Source organism: Danio rerio, chromosome 20 (genome assembly GCF_049306965.1).
Source record: "Danio rerio strain Tuebingen ecotype United States chromosome 20, GRCz12tu, whole genome shotgun sequence".
NCBI lineage: Eukaryota > Metazoa > Chordata > Actinopteri > Cypriniformes > Danionidae > Danio > Danio rerio.
Window position 1 is genome coordinate 57,730,277 of NC_133195.1, and position 27,504 is coordinate 57,757,780.

General features: G+C 37.7%; 1 protein-coding gene across 7 annotated transcripts in view; it reads left to right on the forward strand.

Annotated features, from left to right (window-relative positions):
- LOC101884676 (MAM domain-containing glycosylphosphatidylinositol anchor protein 2-like) overlaps window positions 1-27,504 on the forward strand; it is a 352,666-nt gene that overhangs the window by 134,874 nt on the left and 190,288 nt on the right. For 4 of the 7 annotated variants that reach the window (XM_073933864.1, XM_073933866.1, XM_073933865.1 and 1 more), the window contains exon 1: window positions 18,922-19,233. The exons of the other annotated variants lie outside the window; for them this stretch is intronic. In XM_073933864.1, the coding sequence (XP_073789965.1) occupies window positions 19,161-19,233 (73 nt within the window). In that variant the 5' untranslated portion in view covers window positions 18,922-19,160. Of the gene's footprint in view, window positions 1-18,921; window positions 19,234-27,504 lie in introns of those variants that run through there. 7 annotated transcript variants of the gene reach the window in all.

Genomic DNA, 27,504 nt, shown 5'->3' on the forward strand with positions numbered 1-27,504 from the left:
TGCATAGTTCAGCTCCAACGCTGATCAAACACACCTGAACCAACTAATTAGGACCTGAACAGCACTTGATAGTGACAGGCAGGTGTGTTTGATATTGGTTGCAACTGAAATTTGCAGGAAGGTAGATTCCAAGGAACAGGGTTAAGCACCTTGTACTATAATATACACTCACTGGCCACTTTATTAGGTACACCTATCCAAATGCTCGGTAACCCAAAGTTCTAATCAGCCAATCACATGGCAGCAGCTCAATGCATTTAGGCATGTAGACATGGGCTGTTTCTTAATTCCAAGAACGCAGAGAATAGACTTGCGTTCTTGTGGAGACCGGTCTTGCCAGGTGTCCTGAGAAGAACGAACTCAGGAGACCGCGAGGACAGAGAACGCGTCCTTTGAGAAATGAGATGCTGCGTTCTTCCTGATGGTCACATGATCTTCACGCGTTTTAAATGGAATTATTTAAACATTACAGCCTTCATACAACGATTTATTGTTTTTCCCCTCTTCAAAATATATACTTTGCAAAAAAGAATTATAAATATACTCTGCACAATATAAATAGAACAGATTTTAATACGAATTTCAGCAAACAAACACCCTTAATGTGTTTATTCCTTTATTAAGATGTTCATGTTAATGTTTACTTTCACCATTTCATTTAGGGAAACTCCTGAGGTAAATAAATTATATCTCTGAACTTTAATAATAAATCTAAATAAAATGCAGCGCTTCCCACCTCCAGTCGCAATGACTTCTGGGACTTCCAGAGCGAGTTCGGTGTTCAAGTCTGCATCAGTGCATCCTCAATATCAAGAACACATCCGGGAAGTTTCACGCGTCCTCCGTACTTGCGATCTGGAGTATTGGAACTGAACTTAGGCAGCTGATGATGACATTACACAAGAACACGAGGACGCAAGACTGCTGAAGAACGCATATTGAGAAACAGCCAAGGTCAAGAGGATCTGCTGCAGTTCAGAGTGAGCATCAGAATGGGGAAGAAAGGGGATTTAAGAAACTTTGAACGTGGCATGGTTGTTGCTGCCAGACGGGCTGCTCTGAGTATTTCAGAAACTGCTGATCTACTGGGATTTTCACGCACAACCATCTCTAGGGTTTACAGAGAATGCTCGGACAAATCTGCAGCAACTGTGTGATGCTATCATGTCAATATGGAGCAAAATCTCTGAGGAATATTTCCAGTAGCTTGTTGAATCTCTGCCATGAAGGATTAAGGCAGTTCTGAAGGCAAAAGGGGTCCAACCCGGTACTAGTAAGGTGTACCTAATAAAGTGGCCAGTACGTGTATACCCTGTAGTTTTGTAGAAATCTACAGTATTGGGTCATATTACTGTAGTTTTTGTTACCATAGAAACTATAAAATTTCCAGATTTATTCAAGTACTCTAGTGTTTGAAGTATACTGTTGACCTTGTTCTTTCACATAAGAGCAGACGCAACCATTGCAACCTAACTGGCTTGAGGCTTTCTGCCTCATTGAACTCCATTGCCTTTTAACCATAATAAATCAGCTTTTCATGATGCTTCATATTGTAATCTTGTGTTTTTTTTATTATATATTTTTATTTGTATATATTGTCATTAACACAGTTGTTGGCAGAGCAAATAGTTCTCTGCCATTTTTCATTTCTATTCATTTACACTCATTTAGCCAAATGAATCAGAGGTTCTAAAGCAATCATTGAAACACATTAAAGAGGAAGATCAAAGGTTAAATATTTAAATGATTCTGTTGTGGACGTTCTACAGTTGCTATGGTAACACAAGGACTACAGCAACTGATATGTTGTGGTAATTCTGCAGTTGCTGTAGTATCAAAACAACTAGTAATTGATAAATTGTGGTAATTCTTTAGTTGCTATGGTAACAACAACTAAATTAATTCATCTGTCGTAGTTTTATAGTTGCCATGGTAACACAACAACTATAGTAATTGTTTGGTTATGGTAATTCCGTAGTTGCTATGGTAACACCATAGATATTTACATTAGATGTCGCCTGGCCTATTGTTGTCTATTGAACGGAATGCGTCAATAGTGCCGCCATCTTGCTACAGGGTAGCGCTCCTTTGAAATGAATGCGGGACCAAGGTACAGTGGAGGACTGTGGCCATCCAAAGCCAGAGATATACACATATATCTATGATCGGGGGTTTTCCTGGATGTTAGTGTGTAATTTTTTTTTGTAATTACGAAAATGATAATTTTACATCACTTTTCTACATTGATGGATCAGTGACCGCACGGGCATTCCTGACAAAGAGCTTGTGTTTGTGTGTACAGAAATGTACTATTCACCCTCCCTGTTAAATTTGATCTAATCATGTCCTGAAACACAGCTCCTCTCCTGCTTTCACTGCTCATACTGACGGAGGGAGCGATTCGTTTGTGAATGAATCCCCCGAACGACTCTTTCACTAACGTTAGCCGACAATAACACAAGTTTCTGGCAGCGCAGCATCTCATTGTCATATTTCTTTTGCATTGTTTGCTGATTTTATTCAACAAAACTAGCATAAGCCGAGTGTTTAGTGCGAGTTGGAGCTGCTTTGCCGTATGCTGAATGCAGTAAGTGACTGTTATCATCAATAACGTTACCTGATTAGCACAAAAGTTCAGAACATACAAAAACAGAAAAAAATAACTTAATATTACCTATGAAATGTTCTGCCTTTGTGCTTTGTTTTCTTTGTTTGCTCGTTACTACACCCGTAGACAGCGCTAAAGTCCCGCATCTTCACGTAATAACACTGTCTTGACTAGTGCGGTTGAATGACATTTGTCCTGGGAGCACTGTACCAATATGGCGGCGCTACTGACGCATGCTCAGGGTCCCTATGCGATATCTAGTGTATATATATCTATGTGGTAACACAACAACTGCTTTAATTGACGGTTGTGGTTATTCTATAGTTGCAATAACAACAGCTAAAATAATTGATCTGCTGTGGTAATTCCTTAGTTGCTATAGTAACACAACTAAATTAATTGATTTGTTGTAGTATTTTTGTAGTTCCCATGGTAACACAACAACTGCAGTAATTGATCTGTTGTAGTGATTATATAGTAACACTACAACTATGCTAACTGACTTGTCGTAATTGTATAATTGCTATGGTGACAACAACTAAATTAACTGATGTGTTGTGGTAATTGTATGTTTTGTTTTGTTTTGTCAATTCTGTGTTGGACAAGTTGAAAAATGTAAACATTTGCAAGGGAAAAAATGAATCAGAATCAGTTTTGTTGCCAAGGAATTTGTTTTGGCTACAGAAGCTTCCAGTGTACTTAAAGTGACAAGTGACAACACAATAAATAAACATGAGAAAAAAAGATGATCAACAATTAAACAGAGTCAAAAAAATCTGGATGTTGAGTTGTATGTACAGATTTGTTATAAATATACAGGTTACACGGTGCTGTGTACAAATGTAGAAAGTATTGCATTGTACATTAGCCCCTTTCACACATACAGACCTTTCCGGAAAATTGCCGGCAATTTTCCGGAAAGGTTGTATGTGTGAACAGGTCCTTTTTGAAAATACCGGTAAATTCGTTCTGGCTATTTTCCGGAAAGAGAAGTTGTAACATTACCGGCAATTTGCCGGAATGCTGCGCTGTGTGAATGCAGAAGGAAGATTGCCGTAATAAGCGCGTGCACGTCTAGAACGTGCTGACGTGAGACGTCTGCTTTAGCCAATCACAACAGTCAGACGCATTTACGTCCGCACGGTTTGTGAGAATAAAAGCCTTTGAATATTTTTCCAGACACATTTAGCTGCTAGAAGTTAGTCAGATCACGTTTATATGTTCATCTTAATGCTAACTGTGTAAATAATCATCGATGAGATGCTTATGATAAGCCGTTGTTTGTTTACCTTCAAGCTTTGCGTGCGCCTGTGAGCGCCTACACACGCACATATTATGAACATCTCGACATGCGAAAGTGATCCTGCGAAAGTTGTTCACAATATTGATCATCCACAGAGTTTGTAATGTAGTCAAATGTTTACAAACACAAGCGCAGCCGTTTACAGCTCATTTCTGGTTAATGATGTCAGAATTTACCGGTATTTTGGAATGGATGTGTGAATGCTCTTTTCCGGAAAATTTCCGTAACGTCCTCGCCTGTGTGAACAGCGCTTTTTTCAATATACCGGTAAAGTCGTTCCGGAAATTTTCCAGATATTTACCGGTATCACTGTGTGAAAGGGGCTATTGACATAAGGTGCTGTGTACAGGTGCGTATGGGAAAGTATTGTACATGTTTATTGCACAGTTGGGGGTTATTTTACTGTTCATGAGGTAGATGGCCTGAGGAAAGAAACTTTTCCTGTGTCTGGCTGTTTTTGTGCTGGGTGCTCTGAAGTGCCGACCAGACGGGAACAGTTGGAACAGGTAGTGTGCTGGGTGTGAGGCATCCAGAGTGACTTTGCAAGCCCTTTTACTCACTCTGGAAGAGTACAGGTCTTGAAGTGTAGGATGGGTAGTGCCAGTGATTCATTCAGCAGTCCAGACTATTCGCTGTAGTCTACAGAGGTCAGATTTGGCAGCTGAGCTAAACCAGACGGTGATTGAAGTAATTCAGATGGGGAAAAACCCAAATTGCAAGGTTTACGTGCAGATTTCTGAGAAAAAGATGTTAAATTTCATTCATTAAAGTTCAAATTACATTTTACTACAAAAAGTGACACAAAACGCCTGCATCCATTTTACTCCAAATGACATCTTGCTTCATTCATTCATTCATTTTCCTTCAGCTTAGTCTGTAGCGCATGTGTTTGGACTGTGGGGGAAACCGGAGCACCTGGAGGAAACCCTCACCAAAACAGGGAGAACATGCAAACTCCATACAGAAACACCAACTGAGCCGAGGCTTGAACCAGCAAGCTTTTTGCTGTGAAGCCACAGTGCTGACCACTGAGCCACCGTGCTGCCTACCTCTCATTTCTTCAGAATAAAAGTGTGAATCGTGCACAGCTTGAGACGGCATGTTGACTCTTGATAAATGATTATATCTTACAGAAATGCTGTTATTCTGACGCTGCTTTATTTATTCAGGGCTTTTTGTTGTCATTTATATTTGCAGATTCTTTTAGCAGAAGTGATTGCCTTCCCTGTGTTCCTCTCCTATTGTACTGCACAGAAAACACACACACACTCAGCTCCACACACACATTTCTGGATGATTGTTCAGAGGTGAAAACCTGAAAAAGAACAGATGTAGGCCAGGAATAAACATTTACCTCGGTGAAAGCTCCAGCGTTTGCTTTGTTGCAGCCCAGGAGTGCACACCGCTGCTGTAATTGTGGATGGTGAGTGTTTGTGTGCGTGTGTGTGCGTGTGTGTGCGTGTGTGTGTGTGTGTGTGTGTGTGTGTGTGTCAGTGCTGATGATGAGAGATGAACCAAAAAAATGCTCTTACCTTTTTTTTTTTTATTTCACTATTTATTTATTTTATTTTATTTTATTTTTCAGTTAATTCAGTGAGTGTTTACTATTGGCTTTTTTTATTTTTATTTCATTTAAATATTTTCATTTATTTTAATAAAAAACTACTTTTAAAAATACATTCACTTTAATTAAAAATGTAATAAATATTTCAATATTTTAAAGCTTCAGCGTTTGCTTTGCAGCTCGAGAGTGTTAAAATATTTATTTTATTTTATTTTATTTGCCTTTATTTGTTATTAGGTTTATTGTTTCATTTTATTTTATTGTTTTTTATTTATAATTTATTTTTTATTTTATATAATTATCTTTCTATTAATTTTACTTGTTATTTATTTATTTTATTGTTTCTTTTGTTATTTACTGTTTAATATTTATTTTGTATAATTATTTATTATTTGTTATTTTAATTTTATATTATTTTATAAATTATATTATTTTATAATTATAATAATTATGTTATTTATTTGAATTTTTATTAAATTATTTTATAATTTTATTTATAATTACATTTTAGTGTTTCTTTTTTTGTTTGCTGTTTAGCTTTTATTAAATATAAAATTATTATTTTTTTGGTTTTTATATATTTATTTATCTATTTATTATTTTATTCTAGGATTTCATTTTTAGTTTGCTGTTTATTTTTTATATGAATATATATTATTTTTTTATTTGTTTTTTATTTATTCATATTTTATTTTATAATTTTATATAATTATATAAATTGTATTATAATTATAGTAATTATATTAATTATTTGAGTTTTTATTAAATATTTTATAATTTTTATTTATAATTTTCCTTAATTTTATTGTTCGTTTTTTAATTTATTTTTATTTTATATACATTTTTGTATTAATTTGACTTAATTTTTTATTTACTTATTTATTATTTTATTTGTAATGTTTCTTTTAATTTACTGTTTAAGTTTATTTAACATAAATATTTGTATTTATTTTATTTATTTTTATTTATTTGTTACTTTATTTCATAATTTCATTTTTTATTTACTGTTTAATTGTCATTAGTATTCATATGTATTCCTTATTATTTTAATATAATAATATGTATTAAAATTATAATATATTATTTTTACTTTTATAATTATTTTAAAAATTATTTTAATATATTTTAAAATGTAATGAATATTTAAATATTTTTAAAATGTTTGCATGATTGCTTCAGAATCTTAAAAATATTATTTTTTATTGTTTTTTTTTAATTTACTGTTTAATTTTGTATTTATATAAATATTTTTTATCTATAATATTTGTTTTTTATTTATTTATTTAATAATTTTATATTTTATATAAATTATTTTGTATTTATTTAATTTGTTTTTATTTATTTATTTATTTATTATTTTATTTGATATTTTTTTATTTTGCTGCTTAATTGTTATTAGTATTTGTATTTATTTCTTAATATTTTATTATAACAATATTTATTATAATTATATGTTTTTATTTTTACTTTGTAATTATTATTTTATTTATAAATTTTTTTAAACAATATAAATATTTAAATATGTTTAAGCTCCAGCATTTGACAAATTAATTAATACTTTGCAGGAGTCTTGAAAACATTTATTTTATCTTATTAATTTACCATTTTTGTTTGTTTTTTAATTAGGTTTATTTTTTATTTTATTTTATTATTTTTTTTCATTTTATTGTTTATTTGTATTTTATTTAAATATTTGTATTGATTTAATTATTAACTATATTTTTTATTTAAGCTCCAGTGTGTTAAAAACATTTATTTTATTTTATTTGTTTTCCTTTTTTGTTTGTATGTTGTTTCATTTTATTACATTTTACATTTTAGTCTTCTTTTTTAATTTACTTTTTAATTTTGTTTCATTTAAATATTTGTATTTTTTATTATTTTTTATTAATACATATTAAAAAGAAGTATTTAATTAAACATTTAAATAATTTTTAGGCTGCAGTGTTTGCTTCATTGTATCTAGAGCATGCAAAGACAGCAATGTGGTGCTGTTATTGCAGATGGTGAAATTGTGTCCGTCTGATCATGAGAAATGCACAGATATAGTTTTGTTGAACAGAGAAGTAGAAAGTGACGCCTGGTTAGAGCAGGGATGATGATGAGAAAGATGATGACAATAGAGCCTCTTATTAATGTCACACAGGCACAGAGCTGTGTTTAATCTGTCTCTAATTACAGCAGATCCTAAACTGCGCATGTATACATAGAGACCAAATTATGGGCTAGACCTGCTAATTACAAATGATGTCAGCTCAGGAAAAAGTGCTTATGTTTGGCTAAAATGATTCATATGCATGTCAAATATACAGTAACATACATTAGATTAGTCAATAACTAAAGTGATGAACTCATCTAACAAACACTGAAGATCACAGTCCAGTCATCACATGCACAAACTAATATGTTGGGGGAAATCTTTGTTATAAAATGTTAACAAATAGGAAACTTAGTAACTGCCTAGCAACCACTTAGAAAACCCTAGTAACCATACAGAACACCCTAGCAACTGCCTAACAATGACTAAGCAACTCAGAGTCCACTAAGCACTCAGAACACCATAACAACCACTTAGCAACCACCTAGCAACCCCTCAGAACACCCTAGCCACCACATAGCATTGGCTTGGCAATCAACTTGCAACCACTTTGCACAGCTTAGCAACCACACTGAAAACACAAACAATCATTTTTTCAACTGCCTAGCAAGCACTCAGAACAATCTGGCAACCACTTAGCAACCACTCAGAACAACCTAGCAACATCTTGGCAACCACCTAGCAATCACTCAGAAAATCAAACCTTAACAACTGCCTATCAACCACTCATAACACCTTAGCAACTGCCTAGCAGTCACTCAGAACAACCTGACAACCACTTTTGCGACTGCATAGCAACCACTCAGTACAATCCTCCAACCACTTAGCAGCCACTCAGAACATCCTAACAACTGACTAGCAACATCTTATCAACAACCCATGACAACTTAACAACTGCCTATCAACCACTCAGAACACCTTAGTAACTGCCTATCAACCACTCATAACACCCAAGCAATCACTCAGAACAATCTAACAACCACCTAGCAATCACTCAGAACACCCTAGTAACCACATAGGAACCACTTAGCAACATCATAGCAACCACATAGCAACCCCTCAGAACAACTTAGTAACTGTCTATCAACCACTTAGAACACCTTAGCAACCACTTTACAACTGCCTAGCAACCCCTCAGAACACCTTAACAACTGACTATCAACCACACTGAAAACCGTAGCAACTCTCTTGCAGCTAATCAGAACACCCTAGCAACCACCTAACAACTGCCTAGCAACCACTTAGAACAGTCTAGCAGCCACTTAGAACACCATAGCAACCACCTAGCACCATCTTAGCAACCACCTATCAACCCCTCAGAACAACCTAGCAGGTTTACAACTGCCTATCAAGCACGTACAATACGCTAGCAACCCCTTTACAACTGCCTAACAACCACTCAGAACACTCTAGCAGCCAAAGAGTAACCACCAAGCAACATCTTAGCAACCACCTATCAACCATTCAGAACACCCTAACAACTGCCTATTAAGCACTTAAAACACCCTAGCAACCACATAGCAATCACTCAGAACACCCGAGCAACTGCCTAGCAACCACTCAGAACACCTTAACAACTGCCAATCCACCACTTAAAATACTGTCTTGCAGCCATTCAGAACAACCTAGCAACCACTTTACAATTGCCCAGCAACCACTCAGAACACTCTAGCAACCACTCAAAACACCCTAGCAACCACTTTAAAACTGCTTAGCAACCACTCAGAACAATCTAGCAACCACTCAGGACACCCTAGCAACCACCAAGAAAAATCTTAGCAACCACCTACCAACCAGTCAGAACACCTTAATAACTGCCTATCAACCACTGTGAACACTGTAGAAACCACTTAGAACACCCTAGCAACCAGTCAGAACACCTTAACAACTGCCTATCAACAACTCAAAACACCTTAGCAACCACTCAGAACACCCTAGCAACTACTTTACAACTACATAGCAGCCAGTCAGAACAACTTAACAACTGCCTATCAACCACTCAGAACACCTTAGCAACCACTCAACACACCCTAGCAACCACTCAGAACACCCTAGAAACGGATGTGCCAGCCATTCAAGTTGGACATGGCCTGAGGAGTGAGCAGTGTTTGTGCCTGGATGTTTAGTGTAAAGTGCTTGTGTCTCTTGAAGCAGGTGGAGAGCCTGATGGAGTCGCTGACAGACAGATGGAGCTTCAGTCTGTGTGTTTCTGTCTGTCGCTGTCACACACACAAACACAGATGGAGTTTAACTCACACACCAGCAAACAGACACACACTGTCACTCGCACTCACACCTCGGCACTTACTGACCGAAGTCAAGAAGTGCGGAGAAATGCACAGTCTAATGGCAGAAGCCTGTGTTGACCAAACAGGAATGGCGTGTCGGGGTTAAACAGTGGCGTAGCGCAAAATGCGGAGGCCCCCCTGCAGGGATCGCTGACGGGGCCCCCTGATGATTGGGGGGGGGGGGGGGGGGGGGGGGGGAGATGGGGTACGTCATATGTTAATTTGCATATCATTGACGTCATCACGTTCTACCGTTTCTGTTTAACAGCCTATGGTTAATAAAGGGGTATTTATAATTGCACTACACTTTATATAAGCATGTTTATTTAACTAAGTTTATTGCTGTTTGAATACAGTATAACATTATAGATGTGTAACGTTAGTGAATGTGCAGCAATCTCTCATATGTATTAAACTCAGACAAGTTCAGAAACTGTCACTAAAATATCTGTGATTGTGAACAAGAAAAGAATAAACGGTCCAAATAAATTGTTAAAATAAAGTAGAAGTAGATCGGTTAGACTGTACAAGGGAAATACCTTCACACTGCCTGTGCTAAATCATTTGTCGTCGGTACGCAGAGGGGTGATCTGCTCTCGGGCTGCAGGTGGGAGAGGCTGCTGTACGAGGACTGACTGGGCCGCCTGTCAGTGCTGTGAGGCGGGGGAGGGGCCGGCGGCATCACACGCAGCTCGTTGAGAAGAGTAGGGACGGTACGGTATGGAAAAATGACAGTCTAAAAAAATCTCCAATAACAAACAAAAAAGTCGCTAGATTTGTCGCTAGGGGGGTCTGAAAAGTCGCTAAATCTAGTGACAAAGTCGCTAAGTTGGCAACATTGGCGGCAAGCAATCAGAATGTAGTAGTCCACCGCTTGAGAGGTGTTCAGAGAACACAGACCTGTGAACTTTGGTTCCGACCACAGTTGTTCCCAACAGTTTATTGAAAATCGCGACGACGCGGGGCCCCCTAATCACGCGGGGCCCCCCCGCGGTGCGTGCCCTGCGGGCCCGTCCGCTACGCCACTGGGGTTAAATGAAAACCTTTCAGCATCGGTGTGTGTCTTCAACAGCTTCATTACTGCATCTCAGTGTTCATACCAACAACTATTATATTGTTTTCTGTCTATTTAAAAGGAGACAAGTATGTTGTTTTGTTTAATAAATTAATAAAATATCAATGCATTCATATATAAACACGATTCAAGAAAATAATTAGGATGTTAATGTTAAGCTGTAAACTTGTGCTCAACATACATGCGTACGCCAATACATTTTCTATGGGATGCTTCACAACATTATATTTGCTTACCACTCAGAAAACCCTAGAAGCTACACAGAACACCCTAGCAACCACACAGAACACCCTAGCAACCACATATCAACGGCTTAGCACCCACCTTGCAACCGCCTAGCAACCACACAGAACACCATGGCATCAGCTAAGCAACCACTTGCAACCCCTCAGTACACCTTAACAACTGCCTATCAATCACTTAGAACACCTTAGCTACTGCCTAGCAACCACTTTGAACACCCTAGCAACCACTTTGCCACTGCCTAGCAACCACTTAGAATATCCTAGCAACCACCTAGCAACCACTTAGAAGACCTTAACAACTGCTTATCAACTACACTGCCTAGTAACCACTCAAAACACCCTAGCAACCTTTTTACAACTGCCTAGTAACCACTCAGAACACTCTAGAAACCACTCAGAATACCCTAGAAACCACCTATCAACCACTCAGAACACCTTAACAAATGCCTAACAACCACTCAGAACAACCTTGCAACCACATAGGAACCAACTTGCAACCACCTATCAACCACTCAGAACACCTTTGCAACTTTCTAGCAATCACTCAGAACACCCTAGCAAGCACTTTGCAACTGCCCAGCAACCACTCAGAACACCCTAGCCCCTGCTTACAACACCTTAACAACTGCTTATCAACCACTAAGAACACTGCCTAGCAACCACTTAACAACCACTCAGAACACCTTAGCAATCACTTAGCAACCACTTAGATCACCCTAGCAACCACTTTACAACTACCTAGCAACCACTCAGAACATTTTAGCAACCACTTAACAACCACTCAGAACACCTTAGCAACCACTTAGCAACCACTCAGATCATCCTAGCAACCACTTTACAACTGCCTAACAACCAATCATAACATTCTAGCAACCATTTAGCAACCACTCAGAGCACCCTTGCAACCACCTAGCATCATCTTAGCAACCACCTATCAACCACTCAGAACACCTTAGCAACTGCCAAGCAACCACTCAACACCCTAGCAACATCTTAGTAACCACCTATTAACCACTCAGAACACCTTAACAACTGCCTATCAACCATTTAGAACACTTTAGCAACTGCCTAGCAACCATTCAGAACACCCTAGCAACTACATAGCAACCACCTAGCAACATCTTAGCAACCAGCCATCAACCACCCAGAACACCTTAACAACTTTCTAGCAATCATACAGAACACCCTAGCAACCACTTTGCAACTGCCTGGCAACCACTCAGAACACCCAAGCCACCGCTTAGAACACCTTAACAACTGCTTATCAACCACTCAGAACACTGCCTGGCAACCACTCAAAACACTATAGCAACCACTTTACAACTGCCTAGCAACCTTTCACAACACTCTAGCAACCACTTAACAACCTCTTAGAACACCTTAGCAACCACTCAGAACACCCTAGCAACCACTCAGAACACCCTAGCAACCATTTTACAACTGCCTAGCAACTACTCATAACACTCTAGCAACCACTTAACAACCACTCAGAACACCCTAACAACTGCCTATTAACCACTCAGAACACCTTAGCACCCACATAGCAACCAACTAGCAACATCTTAGTAACCACCTATCAACCACTCAGATCACCTTAACAACTGCCTATCAACCACTCAGAACACCTTAACAACTGCCTAACAACCAATCAGAACACCCTAGCAACCATTTTACAACTGCCTAGCAACTACTCATAACACTCTAGCAACCACTTAACAACCACTCAGAACACCCTAACAACTGCCTATTAACCACTCAGAACACCTTAGCACCCACATAGCAACCAACTAGCAACATCTTAGTAACCACCTATCAACCACTCAGATCACCTTAACAACTGCCTATCAACCACTCAGAACACCTTAACAACTGCCTAACAACCAATCAGAACACCCTAGCAACCACCTAACAACATCTTAGCAACCAACTATCAACCACTCAGAACACTATAACAACACTCAAAACACCTTAGCAACTGCTTAGCAACCACTGTGTCACACTTATTATCGATTAATATTATTATATTAATCACATTTTACTTTTTTTATTTACAATAAAAATGTTTAAATACACTAAATAAATATAAATGTTTTTAAACAATATAAAAAATAAGCTCATTCTTTGGGTTTGTCCTTTGGGTTAACTTTGAGGGCTCCAATTTTGGCCCATTAACCAGATGTAAAATAAGTCTTTTGTGTCTCCAGAATGTGTTTGGGAATCGCTGTTTTTACACCTGTGCCTTTAAATGCAAATGAGCTGGTTCTCTCCGCCCTCTCAAAGAAAAGAACAATAATGACAAGGTGAAGAAAGAGTTTTTGAAATTGTTGCAAATTTATTAAAAGTAAATAAGCTGAAGAATCAGATGTACATCAGTGTTCACAGCCTCTGCTCAATACTCTGTTGATGCTCGTTTGTCAGTGATTACAGCCTCAAGTCTCTCTGAATATGATGCACGAGCTCTGCACACCTGTCTTTGGGGATTTTGGCCCGTTCCTCTTTGCAGCACCTCTCAAGCTCTATCAGGTTTTATGGGAAGCGGCGGTGTACAGCCATTTTCAGATCTCTCCAGAGATGCTCAATAGGATTTAGATCTGGGCTCTGGCTGGGCCACTCAAGGACATTCACCGAGTTGTTGTTGTGCCGCTCCATTGATATTTTGGTGGTGTGCTTTGGGTCATTGTCCTGCTGGAGAATGAAGCGTCGCCCCAGTCTGAGGTGGAGAGCACTCTTGTGCAGGTCTTCATTCAGGATGTCTCTGTACATCGCTGCATTCATCTTTCCCTCTATCCTGACTAGTCTTCCAGCTCCTGCTTCTGAAACACATCCCCACAGCATGATGCCAACACCACCATGCTTCACTGTAGCGATGCTGTTAGCCTGGTGATGAGTGCCGCCTGCTGTTCTCCACACGTAACGCCTGGCGTTCACTCCAAACAGTTCAGTTTGAGTCTCATCAGAGCAGAGAGTTTAGTTTCTGATGCTCTGAGAGTCCTTCAGATTCCAGGCGGGGAGTGTCTTCCGTCTGGCTGCTCTACCATACAGGCCTGATTGGTGGATTGCTGCACAGATGGTTGTCCTTCTGTAAGGTTCTCCTCTCTCCACAGAAGAACGCTGGAGCTCAGACAGAGTGACCATCGGGTTATTGATCAGCTCCCTGACTGAGGCTCTTCTCCCCCGATCACTCAGCTTAGATGTCCGGCCAGCTCTAGAAGAGTCCTGCTGGTTAAACATCTTCCACTGACAGATGATGGAGGCCGCTGTGCTCACTGGAGCTTTCAGAGCAGCAGAAATGTTTCTGTAAGCTTCCCCAGCCTTGTGCCTCCAGACAATCCTGTCTCGGAGGTCTACAGACAATTCCTTTGACTTCATGCTTGGTTTGTGCTTTGACATGCACTGTCAACCCTGGGCCCTTATATAGACAGGTGTAGCCTTTTCAGATCAGCTGAATTGAGCACAGGTGAACTCCAATGAAGCTGCTGAAACATCTCCAGAATGATCAGTGGAGACAGAATGTACCTGAGCTCCATTCACAGCTTCACGCCAAAGGCTCTCAATACTGGTGTACATCTGATTCTTCTGCCTTTTATTTGTAATAAATTTGCAACAATTTCAAAAACTCTTTGTTCGCATTGTCGTAGAATGTTGAGGAAATCAATCAATTTAATACATTTTGGAATACGGCTATCTTATAAACAAATTCAAGTGGAAGTGTGGAACCTTTATCTTCTTCATGTAAAATTAAATTAAAATTAAGTTCCACTATTCATGGGGCCCCAGGTCTTAAAAAGAAGTACTAACATTAAAAAGCTAATGGTTATAGACAGATTAACAACAAATGATGATACATTTATTTTCAAAAACCTATACGATTAATCAGGGAGACGCTGTGGCGCAGTAGGTAGTGCTGTCGCCTCACAGCAAGAAGGTCGCTGGTTCGACCCTCGGCTGGGTCATTTGGCATTTCTATGTGGAGTTTGCATGTTCTCCCTGCATTTGCGTGGGTTTCCTCTGGGTGCTCCGGTTTCCCCCACAGTCCAAACACATGCGGTACAGGTGAATAGGGTAAGCTAAGTTGTCCATAGTGTATGTGTGTGAATGAGTGTGCGTGGATGTTTCCCAGAGATGGGTTGCAGCTGGAAGGGCAGCCGCTGCGTAAAAAAAATATGCTGGATAAGTTGGCGGTTCATTCTGCTGTGGTGACCCCTGATGAATAAAGGGACTAAGCTGAAAAAAAAATGAATGAAATGTTTATGATTATTACAGGCTTCTTGGCATTGGTCGGGCCCTACGTGTCTACTTATTGGTAGGCCCACATATAATCTGAGCACAGAATTCCGCAGATGTTTAGCCCATCATTGATTCTGTTTTATTACCTGTGTAAATGTGTGTAAATTCATATTTATTGAGTTTGTAAAGTAATTTCAGTAATATTATTGACTAATATGAAAATATTTAAATGATTTATTTACAAAACAGCTTGTACAGTAATGTTTTGTATTTAGTAGAGATACTACACAGGGACTTTGCTTACCAACTAAAGTGGATCTAACTGGATTTGCATTGTAAACATTAAATACAAGTTAAAAATGTATTACTTTTTATTTCACATGTTAAAGGGCCATGAAAGCCCCTCGTTTCAGCAGGGTGTTTTCACACCTCTACTTTGGAAAAAGTCAGAAAAGTACCGCACGGCGAATGAGAGAAAAAAAACTCAGCATTTCCTGGAAACTTAGATGCACACGGCAGGTAGTGTCAGAAAGCCGAATGTGTTATTCCAGTCACTAAATGCGGTGAAAATCCTACACGAGGTTAAAGTTTGGTTGTAGTGCTAACATGTTTACACTCGGTGCAGTAGTTAGTTCGATACGAACAAACTCAATAAACAAAGAGCACTGGATGCTCACTCACCAAATCTGTAGAGACAGGACAATCACCAGCAGCTAGAGCCGCGTCTTTATTAAGAGGAGACTACAAGCGAATCTGGATCTCAGAGTTTGCAGATGAGAACAGCTCTCAGGTAAACAATAATCCTCCTTAGACACGTAAGTTATTGTTGTCGAGCGTCGCGTACACTGTTAATCCACACGTGACTCCAGCTGAGCTCTCACAGAGAGAAAATGAAAACAAAACTGAACTGCAGCAAACTATAAAAGCAACACTTCACGCTTGTTTTGCCAACACAACGTGGCGTCTCTGTCGTCTAAACACTCTGACAGTAATGAATATTAATGAAGGTGCACAATAGAGCGCGCTGATTGGTTTGAACCAAGCCTTACTCATGCATTAATGCATCACACTGTAAGACGTAATAAGACACACTCTGGCACAGACGTCCAGTCTGCACGCTGGAATACACGCTATTATGTCATGACCGTGACGCAGCTTCAAAAATTCGTTTCAAACCGGAAGTACGACTTTGCTTGAAATAACGCAAAAACAACCAATTTACACTTTTTAGTGAAATATAGGTGTCCTAATAGTGTTTTTAGCAGTGTGGGACACATATACCACTGTCAACAGCTCAACACATGTGTTCTGGTGTTTCGTGACCCTTTAAGGTTTTAGTTATGATACTGCCAAAATCATTCCACAGAAATCTGCAGATTACCAAAATTCTGCACAGAAATAGCAAACAATGTCCGCAGATTCCGTCTGGCCATAATTATTGGTTGAGTGAGTTTACCAGATCTTTTAATCACAGTTCCTTTGCAAATCCTGTCATGCTTATATGCATTACTATTGTAATGCACAGTGTTGGGCAAGCTACTTGAAAAATGTAGTGAGCTAAGCTATTAGCTACTCTACTTAAAATGTAGCTTAACTACACTAAAAGCTACCCTCTGGGAAATGTAGCAAGCTAAGCTTAAAGCTACTTGGCAAAAGTAACTTAGCAATTTTTATTTTTAAATCAAAGCAACTTAAATCCAAGTCAATCATATCTTAATGATCAATAAAACTGTCAATGAAACATATGAGGCATAATAGTTCAGTTCAGTTATTTACTGTAAATAATATGCTGTACTAAACAGAAACACATTATAGTATATAACAGCTAAAACAAAAAATCCAATAAAAGCAGGTGTTACACATTTAAAATACTATAGTCATTTATAGTAAAGAGAAACATTTTGACATAAGCATTAAGCATATTGTGTATATATTTACAACTCTTTATTAATAAATTACACTACATAATGCAGTCGTTTATAGTAGCACTTACTATAAATTACTAAAGTATTTTTGAGCACAGCATCAGAAATCAGAAAGTTATTGCATCTTCACATGTACTTCTCGAGGTTTGTTCATGGGAAACCCTGCTTCAGAGATAACTCCTCTCCCTCAGTCATCATTCCATCAAGCAAGTTTCTCATGTTAGCCTAATTTGGTTGGCGACATCACCGACCAGAGGGGGCAGTAATGCACCAAAACGTTTGCTGTCAACCACCGTAAAGCCTGATTTATACTTCTGCGTCAGGTGACCGGCGTAACCCACGGCGCAGGCAACGCGCGTGGCTGTGCATTTATACTTCTGCTGCTGTCTCTGTCGGTCTGCATTAACACTTCCGAAACGCTAGTTGGCAGTGAGGTGTTAATGTTCCTCTGTGTCGAGTTTCTTCGCTACTTTTTTGCTTTTCCTGAACACTTCCGGGATGTACAAGTGGCTCAAACTCGCTCATTTTGAGGCAGGAACCGGCGGATGTGCAACAACTTTAACTATGAGGTAAACACAAAACAAAACTTTCCATCCGGAGCTCCTTCACGGGACTCCACACTTGTAAACAATCGCTCGCGCGGCTCTCGGCCCCGCCCAGACTCGTCAGCGCTACAGAGCCGACCAATCACAGAGCTTACGCTACGCGTCGTTGCGACATGTAGTTACATTTTTTGAGAGGTGCACGTCAGTGACGGCGATGGCCACGGCGAAGGGCTATGCGTCAGCGCCGTAGCATACGCCGGTGTTTGACGCAGAAGTATAAATCAGCCTTAAAACAGGAAGAAGAAGAAGCTGTCGTTCTAGCTATCATATGGATTTACTTTCATTGCCTAGAAAACGGCCTCACAGCTCTGCGAATGTCGCTGCCGTCACTTATTCATCCGCGATTGGTAAATGTAGCTTTGTGGACGCTACTGCGCTACTTGACTAATAAAATAGCTTCGCTACTGAAAAGCTATTTGATTTAGAAAGTAGCGTCGCTACAGCCACGCTACTGAGAAATGTAGCTAAGCTAGTAGTGTTGTAGCGACGCTACTGCCCAACACTGGTAATGCACACCTGTCAATCAATATTAGTGGGCGGGGAAAACCGCACTGCTCTGTCATATTGCGGTCGGCCTTAAAATCTCTGTGATGTGGATCTTATTTTAACATCAGGAAATGAAAAGAGATTTGCTGTGTTTAAATTACTTCATTATGACACACACACACACACACACTTCTGCCCAAACAGCTTCTGAGTTTCCATGATAGGAGCCCTTTAAAACAAAAAAGTGTAGTCATTATTATTAGCTTCACGCGTTTGTGTGTGTGTGCGTTTCATACAGATAAGGTCTCTCTCTCCACACACACACGCGCGCTATTGCGCAACGCGACGCTCCTCTCCACGCTCGTCCTCGATACGAAGGACTCGGTTCTCAAATGACTCGGTTCGGTTGAGCTCGGTTCCCTCAAGCGTTCGGATGCTGCTCGCGCACCCGGAGATATGACGGACAGCAGGTGCACGCGCTCCGCTCGCCCCCGATTCCGCCGGGCGCGCGACAGCATTGAGTCGGTCTGACGCTCCGGAGCTCCGCGCACGCCGGGACTCGTGTGTCCGCGGAAAGCGATGCCAGCGGCGGACACAGCGGCTCCGTCACGCGCCGTCAATAAAACGCTCGATTTCAGCGCGGGAAACGAAGCCTCGCGCTTCTGATGAGCAGATTTGATCGCATCTTCAGGAGACAGACTCTGTGTAATCTGGATATGTTGAAAGGCACGTAATCATGGATGGGATTATTTGCGTTTTGGGGCTCCTGACGCTGGTTTTGGAGGGCATCTGGAGCCAGGGAGTGTACGGTGAGTTCATACTGATGCATTTATATGCCAGTCAACATGCGCGCGTGAACAGGTGCCATTTCACACAGCATCCAGCATTAGATCTGCTCTGAGTCCACACACACACTTTACACAAGCAGCATTTGCAGCATTTACGCTTATACACAATCTTCATTCACGAATATATATACACAAGCACCATTTACACACGCACACTAAACAGAAAACGCGTTTATTACACGAGTTTTTATCATGTTTCTAGTCCAAATATCTACAAATTCCTAAATCAAGAAGCGTTTTCTAGACAAGCCAAACATATAGTCATGTTTTCAGAAATTATGAGTCAAAATTAAGCGAGTTTTTCATTAAAACAAGCAACAAAATGGGCTAAACGGAATGATTTTATGTCAAAAGCAAAACAACATTATTTTGTTTACTGCATTGGCAGATTATTTCACATGTCTTAGGCACAAACTCACTTCATTTTGACTCATTATTTCTGAAAACAAGACAATCCTCTTGATTTAGAAATCTGTAGACATTTAGACAAGAAACAAGACAGAAACTCAAAGTAAGAAAGCCGTTTTTGCAGTACTGATGATGCTTTTACCAGCTGAAGATTCATTTTAGCATTTGCTTTTTAAAATGCTGGGTTGTTTTATCGCTTGGCTGGGTTAGATATGGTCAAACTGGGTTGAAAAAATGTGATTAAATGTAATTTTGTGCTGCAAAATTGCTTGCTTTGAGTTTGTATTTTGTTTTTAGTCCAAATATCTAAACAAAAACCTAAACAAAAACCTTGCTTTCAGAAATCATGACTCAAAATGAAGAGAGTTTTTCCTTAAAACATGCGAAATAATCTGACAGTGGGCAAGCAGAATAATCGTATGTCAAAAGGAAAAGCTAGATTATTTCGGCAGATTATTTAGCATGTTTTTTTAGCATTTGACTCAATGACAATGTTTTCTGCTTGTTTAGAAAATGCTTGTTGATTTAAGAGTTTGCAGATGTTTTTTTGCAGAGTAAATATTAACTTTGTGTTTGCCCATATCTAACCCAACATGAGCTTTTGACAGCACAGCATTTTCAAAATGGACATTGAGGATGTTTAACAAGCTCCAAATGTTTATTAAAATATTTTTAAAATATATTTTGTTTATAAAATATTATTTTACTTGCAGTTTTAATCATTTTAATATTTTAATTGACTTAAAAAAAGAAAGAAAAGAAAAATGCTGTTTTATCCTCGACGCTGGGTTAGACGTGGACAAGCACAACAGTTGGGTTGAAAAATGTGATTTAGCATCAGAGTAAAAGAGCAGCTCTTATTGTGCAGGGACACTGGATAAGTGCATGTTCACCATTTAGAAAGAAGAAAAAACTGGATTATTTTAATTGTAAAAGTTCATGTTGAGTTCAAGATTTATGTTTCATTTATGCAAATCATCTCATTTGCATTTAAATATTATAACTCCACAGGTTTTGGAAGGGAGATTGTATTATGCATAATGAAGACTGAATTTCATTGTAGTTTAACACACTCTTTACAGAATGCTGGGTTGTTTTAACACTATGCTGGGTTAGATATGGATAAACACAACAGCTGGGTTGAAAAATGTGATTTAAATGTAATTTCACACTGCAAAAGATGCTTTTCTTACTCACAGTAGCTTGTTTCCAGTCCAAAAATCTAATAGTTCTTCAATCGAGAAGCATTTTCTAGACCAGGGGTTCCCAAACTTTTTAGCTTGCGACCCCCAAAATAACAATGCTAGTGACTCGCGAACCCCAATATCCTCTGAGGTGGTTATATATACAGAAACCTTGCATGCAATAGCGCACACACACCAATAGACCCAAGTTTATTCTCAGATTAATCTTTTTTTAATGTACATCAGAGCTGTAAATGTGCCAGAAAGTTTAACCTGATGTTATAAAATCAATCTGCTGCATCTGACACCATTGGTGTGTCTTTAAAATTATGTAATTACCCCAGGGATCGCAATCCAATAGAACTAGTAACCATAAGCTACTGTAGTAACTATATAGTATATATTAACTAAAAACAACAGTTTTTCTCTTCAGTAGTTTATTGATAAAATATGGTAATTCTTATGGTTTAATAAAAAATAGATAGATTTTGGGAAATCACCAGGCGACCCCCCCTTCATTGCCCCGCGACCCCTTGGGGGGTCCCGACCCCCACTTTGAGAACCACTGTTCTAGACGAGAAGCACACATAGTTTTGTTTTCAGAAGTAATGAGTCGAACTTAAGTGAGTTTTTCCTTAAAACAAGCAAAATAATCTGCCAATGGGGTAAATTATCTGAACAACAAGACAATATCTGTTACTCATCTAAAGAAGCTTCTTGATTTAAGAGTTTTTAAGATATTTGGACTTGAAATGAGACTAAAACTCTTATGTAAGGAGCACAATGTTTGCAGTGCTCAGTTCCTGGATGCTTTTAGAAGCAGAAGTTTCATTGAGCATTTGACTTGGGTTGGTTGATTAACAACATGGGTTGATTTAACAACATGCTGGGTTACATATGGACCAGCAACAACAGCTGGGTTCAAAAAATATGACTTTGAAGTAATTTTACACTGCTAAACATAATTCTTACTCAGAGTAGCTTGTGTTTGGTCCAAATACATAATCACTCTTAAATCAAGAAGCATTTTTTAGACACACACAAACTAATGTCTTGTTTTCAGCAATAATGAGTCAAAATTAAGCGAGTTTTTGCTCTACACTCACTTAATTTTCACTCATTATTTCTAAAAACAAAACCATTTCTGTAACTTATCTAAAATGCTTCTTGATTTAAGAGTTTTTTTTTAATATTCATTCATTCATTTTCTTGTCGGCTTAGTCCCTTTATTAATCCGGGATCGCCACAGCGGAATGAACCGCCAACTTATCCAGCAAGTTTTTACGCAGCGGATGCCCTTCCAGCTGCAACCCATCTCTGGGAAACATCCACACACACACATTCACACACACACACACACACACACACTCATACACTACGGCCAGTTTAGTTGATCAATTCCCCTATAGCGCATGTCTTTGGACTGTGGGGGAAACCCACGTGAATGTAGGGAGAACAAGCAAACTCCACACAGAAATGCCAACTGAGCCGAGGCTCGAACCAGCGACCTTCTTGCTGTGAGGCGACAGCACTACCTACTGCACCACAGCCTCTCTTTTTTTGATATTTGGTCTATGGAAATTAGACGCAACTTTGGGTTTGCCCATATTTGACCCAACTTTAGGTTTTGACAGCCTGTTCTAGATAGGAGTCAGGGTGTTTTTTTTAAAGAGCACGTTTATTAAAAATGGTATTTACAATAACAGTTGGATTATTGTAATTGCAATACTCGCTTTGATGTTCATCATTTGGTTAAAAATGCTGTTTCTTAGCTGAACGCTGGCTTAGAGATGGACAAGCACAACAGTTGGGTTGAAAAATGTGATTGATCATTAAAGTAAAATAGCAGCTTTTTATTCTGAGTGTGCAGGGACACTGGATAAATGTGTGTGTGTATGTTAGAATGAAGAAAAACTGGATTATTTTACTTGCAAAAGTTCATTTTGAATCGGGGATGTGTGTTTGGTTTATGCAAATCATCACGTTTCATTTAAATATTACAAATCCACAGCTTTTGGAAGGGAACTTTTATTATGCATTATGAAGATGGCATTTTGATGGCATGGTGGCCCAGTGGTTATCACTGTGGCATCACAGCAAAAAGGTCGCTGGTTCGAGTCCTGGTTGGGTTTCTGTGTGGAGTTTGGTGTTGGTGTGGGTTTCCTCCGGGTGCTTTGGCTTCCCCCACAGTCCAAACACACGCGCTATAGGGGAATTGGCTGTAGTGCATGAGTGTGTATGGGTGTTTCCCAGTTCTGGTTGCAGCTGGCAAGGCATCCGCTGTGTAGAACATATGCTGGAATAGTTGGCGGTTCATTCCGCTGTGTCGAACCTCTGATAAATGAGGGACTAAGCTGAAGGAAAGCGTATGAAGACAGAATTTACCACTGGATTTTATCAGAACTTAATACACTCTTTTAAAAATGCTGAGTTGTTTTAACAAGGCTGAGTTGTATATGGACCAACAGATGAGCTTAAAAAAGTACAATTAATGTGAAACAATTAACCCAACACTGGGTTTGTCCATATCTGACCCAACATAGTGCTAATGTTCATGCATTAATGATGATAATTCTGACATGTTGAATGTGGAACAAACTTTTGTAGAAGCAGAAGTTTCTCTCAGGTTTAGCTTTTGGTTGAAAAAAGTTCAGTTTTTGATCAAACATGGAAACTCAGCATTGGGTGAATTATTTTTAATGAAATTGAATGTAAAAACAGTGTGTTTGGCCATATTTGACCCAACATTGAGTTAAAACAACCCAGCATTTTTCTATTGTGTACAGGGAAATTCAGGCTGTTCAGGCAGAGAGCATGTTAATTTAATTTCATTCATTCATTCATTCATTCATTCATTTCTATAGTTTAATAAATAAATAAATTGATTAATTCATTCATTCATTCATTTGATTATTCATTAATTATTTTAATTATTTATTCATTCTTTTTATTTTATTAATCTGTTCATTCATTCATTTTATTTATTTATTTTGTAAATTTTATTTTATTCATTCATAAAAAATTTTTTCATTCATTCATTTTTTAATCATTCATTAATTCATTTATTAGTTTTATTATTTAGATATTAGTTATATTATAGATTTATTATCCATTTTTTATTTTTGTTTTCATTCATTCATTTATTCATTCATGTATTATTTATTGATTGATTCCTTTTTTTATTTATTTATTCATTATTTTAAATTTATTTGTTCATTCATTCATTTTTATTGTATTCATTCATGGACTTATTTATTTATTTTATTTATTCAGTCATTCGTTTTTATTAATTAATTAATTGATTGATTGATTAATTTATTCATTAATAAATTCATTATTTATTCATTCATTCATTGATTGTGTTCATCAATTTTATTTATTTATTCATTTTATTTTAATTATTCACTTAATCATTCATTCATTCATTTTAATTTAATTCATTAATTTTTTTCAATCATTATTTTATTCTTACTTAATTTTATTTATTTATTCATTCATTCATTTTTATTTTATTTATTTATTGGTTCATTCATTTATTTTTTATCATATTGATTCATTCATTTTATTTTATTGATTGATTGATTTGATTGTTTGTTTGATTGATTGATTCATTCTTTTTATTGTGTTCATCAATTTTATTTATTTATTCATTTAGTTTTATTTATTCATTTATTCATTCATTTTAATTTCATTCATTCATTTGTCATTTTATTCATTTTTTTTAATCATTACTTAATTTTATTTATTAAATAATTCATTATTTTTTTATTGATTCATTCCTTTATTTTTATCATATTGATTCATACAATTTATTTCATTGATTCATTCATTGATTGATTCATTCATATAATATAATATAAATTACATTTTTATATATTCTGGTCAAACTATGAAAGATGAAAGGCTTTCTGCAGAATAAACCCCTCACTCCATTAAACAGCTTAATGAAGAAAAAATGAAAGCAAATAAATATTTCACAGAAGAGCGAATAATCATCTTCAGCTCTATGTTACTCTGCTCTCTCCAACGCTGCGTGCAACTAGTGTGTTTCTGCGCGCGTGTGTGTGTGTGTGTTAACCGGAGATCCGCTTCAGCGTGAGTCATATTAATGTGCAAATGTCATGAGGGAAAACTTCTGAGCAGTGTTTACTGTGTGCTTCTGCTGCCGGGTCACGCTTATACAGTGGGCGGAATATAGAAATAATAGCAGAAGACCACACACACACACACACACACAAAAACACACACACACACACACACACAGAAGTGGCACAGTGGGTAGCACTGTGGCCTCAAAGCAAGAAGGTCGCTGGTTTGAGTCCCGGCTGGGTCAGTTGGTATTTCTGTGTGGAGTTTGCATGTTCTCCCTGTGTTGGTGTGGGTTTCCTCCGGGTGCTCCGGTTTCCCCCACAGTCCAAACACATGCGCTATAGGGAACTGATGAACTAAATGGGCTGTAGTGTGTGAGTGAGTGAGTGAGTGAGTGAGTGTGTGTGTGTGTTTCCCAGTTCTGAATTGCAGCTGGAAAGGCATTTGCTGCGTTAAGGATATGCTGGAATAGTTGGTGGTTCATTCTGCTGTGGTGACCCCTGATTAATAAGGGACGAAGCCCAAAGAAAGTGAATAAATGAATGAATGAATGCATATGCTGAGTTACACAATAAGTTTGTTAGTAGTTGATGTTTATTCTAAGTATATGTTTATTATTGTTGTCATGAGCACCTGTTTGTTTACTTGAGTGTAAGATGGTAATTAGATTTAGTCCATTTAATCACACTTCAAATAATTTAAAGTAATGCATATGTAAATAAATTAAGATGTTCATTTGCATGAGTATATGATTATTATTGAGTGTAAGATTGTCCTTTAATTTAGTTAATCACAACGATTTAGTAAACAACATCAATGTAGAGACTCCTACATTTGATAAGGTTTTATATATGCAAATTAGACAATTATTCATTCATTTTCTTTTCGGCTTAGTCCCTTTATTCATCTGGGTTCACCACAGTGGAATGAACCACTTAGACAAATAAACAAACATAATAGTGTTAATAACTCATCTCTAATAACTGATTTATTTTCTCTTTGTCATGATGACAGTAAATAATATTAGACTAGATATTCTTCAAGACGCTTCTGTACAGCTTAAAGAGACATTAAAGGCTTCACTAGGGCAATTAGAGTAGCTATGCAGGTTAAGGTAATTAGGAAAGTTATTGTATAATGATGGTTTGTTCTGTAGACTATCTGAAATATACAGCTTAAAGGGGCTAATAATATTGACCTTAAAATGGTGTATAAAAAATTTAAAACTGTTTTTATTCTAGCCGAAATAAAACACATGAGACTTTCTCCAGAAGAACAAATATTATCAGACATACTTTGAAGATTTCCTGAATCTGTTCAACATCATTTGGGAAATATTAAAAAAAAAAATCAAAGGGGGGCGAATAATTCTGACTTCAACTGTATGTGTGTGTGTGTGTGTATGTGTATATATATATATAAGATTGTAAATTTGTAACGTAGTAAATGTAATATAGTAAATTTAAACACCAATTTATTCAACTATATCATTGTAGCAACTCTGACTAATGGTATACTGTATGCAAATTAGGCAAATAAATAAATACACATTAACTTTATATACTGTACAGCCCTTATCGGGTCAAATATTGACGAACTCAACAGTAAGTTTATTTACAGTTTATTAACATTAAGTTTCTTCACTTTCGACCCAACATTGGATCAGATTTGTGTAAATAAAATGAGTTTGGCCATCTGGTCAAAATGTGTTCATATCGTAATATAGAGCTGACGACTGTTTTTATAATAGAGATTTTCACAGCATTTCCTTTCAAAAAAATCTTAATAAAATAATAAAGCAGTTTTTAATTGTTTTAAACCCATCAATATTTTTAGCCTCCTAAAATACATATGAATACATATTTTTTCCGATTATCTACAAAACAAACCACTGATATACAGTAACTTGCCTAATTACCCTAATGAAGTATTTAAGTGGCACTTTAAACTGAATGCCAGCATTATATTATAATATAAAATATAACACGCAGTCATCATGCCAGAGACAAAATTATTTATTTATTAGAAATTTGTTATTATGGTTAAAAATTAGATGAAATAACTCTTAATTAAACATTCATTCATTCATTCATTCATTCATTCGTCTTTCAGCTTAGTCCCTTTAATCATTAGGGGTCACCACAGTGGAATGGACCGCTAACTATTCCAGCATAGGTTTAATGCAGCTTATGCAACTCAGTAGTGAGAAACACCCATACACACTCATTCACACACACACTCATACAATACAGCCAATTAAGTTCATCAATTCCCCTATAGCGCATGTGTTTGGACTGTGGGGGAAACCGGAGCACCCGGAGGAAACCCACGCCAACACAGGGAGAACATGCAAACTCCACACAGAAATACCAACTGACCCAGCCGAGGCTTGAAGCTGTGACCTTCGTGCTGTGAGGCGACAGTGCTGACCACCGAAACGCCATGCCTCACTAATGGTCTACTCATGTCCATTAAATAAAGCCTGATTTAAATACTGTATATTTGTAGAGACTGTATAGTTGTAGAGACTGTATAGTTGTAGAGACTGTAT